The sequence below is a fragment of the Idiotropiscis lumnitzeri genome, chromosome 5 (genome assembly GCF_059441095.1).
Source record: "Idiotropiscis lumnitzeri isolate Australia: NSW breed Sydney's pygmy pipehorse chromosome 5, RoL_Ilum_1.0, whole genome shotgun sequence".
Taxonomy (NCBI): Eukaryota; Metazoa; Chordata; class Actinopteri; order Syngnathiformes; family Syngnathidae; genus Idiotropiscis; species Idiotropiscis lumnitzeri.
In genome coordinates this window covers 11,750,506-11,757,184 of record NC_142395.1, presented here as the reverse complement: position 1 = coordinate 11,757,184, position 6,679 = coordinate 11,750,506, and the positions used below count along the sequence as shown (strand labels likewise).

At 39.5% G+C, this 6,679-nt stretch overlaps 1 protein-coding gene across 2 annotated transcripts; it reads left to right on the top strand.

Annotated features, from left to right (window-relative positions):
• The first annotated feature begins 1,422 nt into the window (after window positions 1–1,422).
• On the top strand, window positions 1,423–4,690 carry LOC148336924 (uncharacterized). 2 transcript variants are annotated; one of them, XM_088295848.1, is made up of 3 exons: window positions 1,423–2,069; window positions 3,199–3,326; window positions 3,402–4,690. In XM_088295848.1, the coding sequence occupies exons 1-3, from the start codon at window positions 1,943–1,945 to the stop codon at window positions 4,515–4,517; spliced, it is 1,371 nt and encodes a 456-aa protein (XP_088151974.1). In that variant the 5' UTR covers window positions 1,423–1,942; the 3' UTR covers window positions 4,518–4,690. The 2 variants fall into 2 exon arrangements, with proteins under 2 accessions (XP_088151974.1, XP_088151973.1); XM_088295847.1 differs by having other exon boundaries at window positions 1,425–2,069; window positions 3,199–4,690.
• Window positions 4,691–6,679: the final 1,989 nt, after the last annotated feature.

Here is a 6,679-nt window from a genome sequence, read left to right as displayed (position 1 = left end):
ACTGATACTCAATACACATTTTCCACCAAAAATTGGGTGGAAGAATATGTAAATCCATGGGTGCCAAACTGCGCCTATAAGGTGGACCCGCTGTAGTCATCGCACTGACTTCACTACCTAGGTTATTGAGGGTGTCACCAAAAGCCACAATAATACCAATAATTTAATACACAAGAAGAAAAAGCCTCACTGTAACTATCTTATACCCTGTATGTACAAAATAACACCTTCAACACTAGAGGTGAACCAAGCCGATAATGTGTATCGGATCGGATTCCAATATTAGCCCAAAAAATAGTTTCGGATTTTATCGGACTACATAAAAAATGTCTGATATTAGCACTCATAGACGAGCAGTCCATTTGGGAATCCGCTTCTCTTCTTGTATCCAGCAGTGTCAAGAGAAAGCGTCCATAGCCCATGTGATCAAAACAACCACTTCTGTAAAGGAGCTAGTGAAGACGGTCTGGGAGTCACCATATTTATTCAAAAAATATTGAAGTTTGTTTGAATGAGATTCGCAGCGGAGGGTTGTTTTGGTGGTCAGCCACCACAGCGGTCGTCGGCCTGCCACCGCTGTGAAGGCTTCAGTCGGCTGGCTGCTCAAGGGGTCAGATGAAGGAGCGTGACGTGTTGACCAATGGCCGTACCTTTACCATTTCAACTTCGCTGCTAGGTATTAATATAACTCTCCATGACCTGATGACGTAATCCAACAAAGGTGAAGGCAAGGTGGCATGAAAGTTAGGAGATTGGACTTTCCGAACAGGCAAATTTTCTTTGAACGTATATTTATTCACTTATGACAAAAATATATTTTTTTCAACTATTTAATTTTTTTAAAATCTCATGCATGTGTGGTCTTAATAGAAATTCTTAAAATTATATATGGCACAACAGTTAGGTGTATCACTACTATGAAAACGTACAGAAATAAAGGAAAACATGTTAAAAAGTTCTATCATCCCCTGGTGGCTGCCTTATTAATGTAATATTGAATAAATTAGGCACCTCTGGATCCATCTTAATTTTCTGTCATAATGAAACGTGACAAATTCGAAATTATCAAAATCAGAATCCATGCGTGCATTTGCAAGTGGCTCAATACGAAGAGTTATTAGTAACTGTAAGTCGTCTACGTAAATTGAAATTAATGCTCCTTGTAGTAGTTTCAGACTTCATCGACCATAGACCAGGGGTCGTCAATCCTGTTCCTCAAGGGCTGGCCTGTTTTCCATCACTCCATGTTGCAACAGCTGATTCAAATGATCATGTAATTAGCAAGATCCGCAGAAGCTAGATTATGATCCTGATCATTTGAATCTGGTGTGTTGCAGCAAGGAGTGATGGAAAACAGGCAGGACACCGGCCCTCAAGGAACAGGGTTGAAGACCCCTATCATAGACCTCTGCATAGTGTGTTTGAGACATTTACAAGCAATATTTAACAATGAGTTTGTATTTGGTAATACGCAAACCAGTTATAATATAAAAACGGATTGCAACGTACACGTACTTATATTGTTATTTTTTAATTTTGGTATTTTTTCGTAGAGGCCAAACCTTACAATCAAATAAACGTCACATTGATTTTTGGTGAGCGTGACGCGTAGTTTGTCCCAGTGGCGTTGCCGTCCATTTTCCGCTATAGTTCCACTTCCGTATACGTTTACTGTTACTACACGAGCTTCACTTGATAATACTTCTCGAATTCATGCAGAATGGCCTAAGTCTTCGACACAGAACGGCCAATCACTACTCTGCTAGAGTAAAACATTATTAAGTAAATCGTCAAATCTGCAAGAACTGCTTCTCAGTGTACTTTTAAGCTTCTCTCGATAGCGTAGTTTGCTAGCTGCACACAAAAGGACGCGTTTATCAGCAGCCCATCGCTCCGCGGAGCTCAAGAGTGGCTGGAAAGTGTTTTTCATTATCGTGTGAAAATGTGTGCAAAAAGTGCGAACGATGACTACGAGGAGGAACTTTCTCGAACAAAAGAAGAGAACGAGCAACAACGTCAACTACTGGACGTTGTTATCAAGAAGCCTCGTGTTGCGTTACACGGAGCAGGTTTGTTCACTTACTTTCAAATGTTGAGTTTATATTTTTTGTTCTATTTTGATAACATTCCTGTTATTGGGCACTCAATCAGATGATTAGGAACACAGTATAATTACCAAATCTACCTTTGTCTTCGCTCCCCTGTTACACGTTAGCCCCTTCCACCCAGGGACGGCGCCAACATTTTATCTCTTGCGGGGCAAAAATGAGCTTGACAGATACATTTGGGTGAAAAATATTTTATAAATCTATTTTAGAATATCACATAAAATCCAGGAGGTGCATAACTGGAGCTACGCAGATATCTGACGAACAGATTTGAGTCGAATCACTTGGTTTAAGTCAAACTCAAGTCGCCGATTGTAGGAATTGCGACTTGTTCGGCAGGGACTTGTTGACAGGTCAGGCAGGGCAGGCGATGCCGCCTGTCCCCTTCTCTGCAAGTGAAGAGAAAAACAACAAAATAACAACAACATAATAATGACAAATTTATTTCCCATTGAATTCTCTGATGCACGTTTTACATGGCTTTCCCTTTTCAGTGCAATCATGTCAATAATTTAATCATTCAAATCGCTGAATTTGTGTAAGTCCTGTTCACCTGCATGGCAGGGAAGCAGAAGAAGCATTTCTTCCTGTGTGGCTCAAACAACTGCACTCCTATGAATTGACACAAGCATGTTATTGGCGTGTGCGCTCACACAATAGAAGTAGCTATTTTGTCTGTATTTCTCCAGTGTTCACATTTTATCACAATTGAACTGTATACAATGACGTTCAACAGTCTAAGTTTTTAGTGAATCTGTATTAAATATTTTTTCTTCCGGTTGTCCATTTAAGTTACTCAGTGGTGGCAGTGCTGTGTTGCTGACATACATAACCACTTGAGAAAGCCTCAGCTGGTTCCAGTGGCACGTCCCAAGTAACTGCAATTTGCAAAATATCATTAATTGTGTTAAGCAACTCAATACTCAAATCGAGTCCTACGTTTGAGCCAAGCAAGTCCTAAATTCTAAAATTGGCGACTTCTATCTAACTTAGTCAAGTGTGTGCCCTTCAGCTTGAGCACGGTGCTGCAGAAACCTTGTTTGAATTTCATAATTCACCCTTTTATGACATCTTCACATGTGTCTTGTAGTCATCCGTCAAGATCATCATGCTGAGCAGCGATACACCTACTTTAACGAGGAAGAGGCATTGGAACCCCGCATGATTAAAGAGGAAGACGGCCCAGAGCCCCCATCCATTGATAAGGATGAAAATGAGGCGCCTCTTGACATTAAAGAAGAAGAGCAGGAAGCCGATATCTCCAAGTTGCCATTTAATTGTGTCATTGTGAAGATTGAAGGTGGTGATGATGAAGATGAAGGTGATGGCGACCTCTGTGGTGGATCACAAGCAGACAGCTTCGCTCCACTCTCAGATAGTGACAACACCACATCGCACTCACCTGACACTGATGATGAACGCGCTAAAGGGGATGTGACATGCCAAACTGACAGCAAACGCTGGGAATGTTCTCAATGTGGAAAAAGCTTTGATGCCAAGTATACTTTGAAAGTACACATGAGGACGCACACTGGAGAGAAACCCTATTCTTGCTCAGTCTGCAACTTAAGTTTTAGTGTTCGTTCTTCATTGGTTAATCACATGAGAACACACACTGGGGAGAAACGTTACACCTGCTCGGTCTGTGGTAAGAGATTCACTCAGAAGGGACAATTAACAACACACACACGAATTCACACTGGCGAGAAACCTTATGTCTGCTCAATATGCAACGTAACTTTCAGTCTTCGTTCATCATTGGTTAAACACATGAGAATACACACAGGAGAGAAACCTTATGCTTGTTCAGTGTGCAACGTAAGTTTCAGTATTCGATCAGGATTAGTTCGCCACTCAAGAACACACACAGGGGAGAAACCTTTTGCCTGTTCACTTTGTGGCAAAAGATTCACTATTAAGGGAAGCTTAATAACACACACAAGAACACACACCGGAGAGAAGCCTTTTGCCTGCTCGATTTGCAACGTAAGTTTCATTGACCATTCCGGATTGCTTCAACACAAGAGAACGCATACTGGTGAGAAACCTTTTGCCTGTTCAATTTGTGGTAAAAATTTCTCTTTAAAGGGAAATTTAACAACCCACACAAGAACACACACCGGAGAGAAACCTTTTGCCTGTTCAGTCTGCGACTTAAGTTTCACTGATCGCTCGGGCTTGCTCAAACACATGAGAACACACACTGGGGAAAAAGAATTTTCCTGCTCGGTCTGTGGTCAAAGATTCTCTCAAAGAGGTACCATGACAAGACACTGTAAAAGACACACTGGTGAGAAACCATTCAGTTGCAGTGTGTGTGATAAAAGATTCTATGACAAGTATGAGATTAAGAAACACAAGTGTGCTATGACAAGTAAAACAGAAGCCAATGGTGCTGCAGGACATTAATTGATCGATGAGGAAACTTTTTGACAAGTTCCGAAAGTTTTAGGGGTAGCAATAAGATGAAAACTCAATTTAAATACCATATAATAAAATATAAGGTGACAAGATGTCATCAAGTTTTTAATCAAGTCTTAATAATTACTACTGTTGCACCTTGAGGTCCATGAATTGCACATATAGCAATACATTATATATATATCTATCTATATATATATATATATATATATACATATACATTATATATATATATATATATATATATATATATACAGATAAATACAGATATTTACATTTAAATTGTACTTGCTTTATACTGCTTTATTAAAAAGATAATGCTTTTTTTAACACTTGCCTCCGGCCAATTAATATTAAATGTATGATTGATTGTTTTAATATGTTTATGATTGCTTCTATTGGATGCCAGAATTATTTCCTGCATGCAATAAAGTATTAATTCCAACATGTGTTTGGGAGATTTCGAGTGTAATGACTCTTCTGCAATGGCAATTGATTAGTATCACTATAATATTGATTGATCACCATTGCTGAAGGCATGTCATGGAAGCTCCAACTTACCTCCATCACCGCAAAGTCCCTCCAATGTTTTACAATTGCTTACAGGCAGTGAACCCTTTCCCACTCACTGTTCTGCGGTTTCATAAGTCTGCAAGAGTGAGTGGGAAGGCCTATCTGAGATTTGGAACCAGAATCTATCGACTGTCAAGTAAAAGTGCCCAAAAGCGGTCCTGGTTAGATTTGTGCCTATGGACAAACCATACTATGCAAACAGAAGTAACATTTACTGAGCTTAATTAACTGGATAGTGCAATTTTTGGCCGTTGCTTGTGTCGATTTCATTGCCTTCTTCTATTTCATACACTGATTCACTACCTAACAGCCAATCCGAGTGTTCAATCGTCACCGACGGCCGTCAATGGCTTATTAATTTAAATCAAACCATATCTAAAAAGCACAATGCCGCAACCATCAATTAATTTTTCACACTTCTAAATGTTGCTTTTTACGTAGCTCGTCCCTGCTTGTATTATGAATGTGTTGAGCAAGATATGTAGTATGACGTAATCTGTATGTCTGCATTTTATTTGATGAAACAATAACTGTGGATAGTGTGATGAAAAGTCTTTCATGTGCACTTAATATAAATACCGTGTGGAAGATTACTACATCCGAAAACAAAACAGAAGAACCACAGATAGTCCCTGATACTGATGAAGCAAGTCCAGAGAGACGCTCCTGTGACAAGTGGACCTCAAGTATGTTTTAATAAGCTTCAGATTGGGGGAAACAACTTTCTCTATTTCACCTATTGTCATTGGAAGTTGAAATTATTTAAAAATCTATATGAAATGTAACTTACAAAATGCCAAATCAATGTGGCGCAAATACAAAGACAAGACTAGGTTGCCAAGTTCCCATCTATACTGAAAGACGCATTTTCCAACTCTTGAATTCCATCACCTATTTCATGTATTTCAGAAATAAATACGACCATTCATGAACTGTTACAACTGCCAAACTCATCGTCACGCTCTTTAATTCCTCATAAATGTCCACTAGGTGGCGATAAAAGATCACACGAAAGTTCCACTTGCGTGATTGAGCATTTGACCACACTGAAAGCGGAAGAAACCCCTTTGACTAGAAGAAATGTTCCACTAGTTTGTTATTCCATACGTTTTATTCACACAATCTTAAGATATGTGCTGTAAAATAAATAGTGTGTTGCCACTCGGCGCAGCAACAAGAAAACAGGTCTCATAGTCGACATAATTTCCACTTGACTTCACACATCATGAGGAAATTCAAAGCGTTCGACGACAGTTTTCAGGCCGAGACACACTGCGTGAACGTGGCTGGTGGCACAAGATGTAAGGAGGCTCAATGATGGGACACATACATGTGTTATTAAATTGACAACGAGACATTACAGTGTGGTGTATGCACTCTGCGCTTGACATGGTAAACACTGACATAGCGGGACCAATTGATTCAAAGAATCAAATTGATCACTTTTTATTGTTATTTACTTATGATTATTCTGATGCAGTTTTAGCATATTTCATGAAACACAAGAATGACACAGTGCAAGCATGTGAAAATTTCTGGCTGATATAGCCCCATATGGGAAGGTCAAATATATCAGC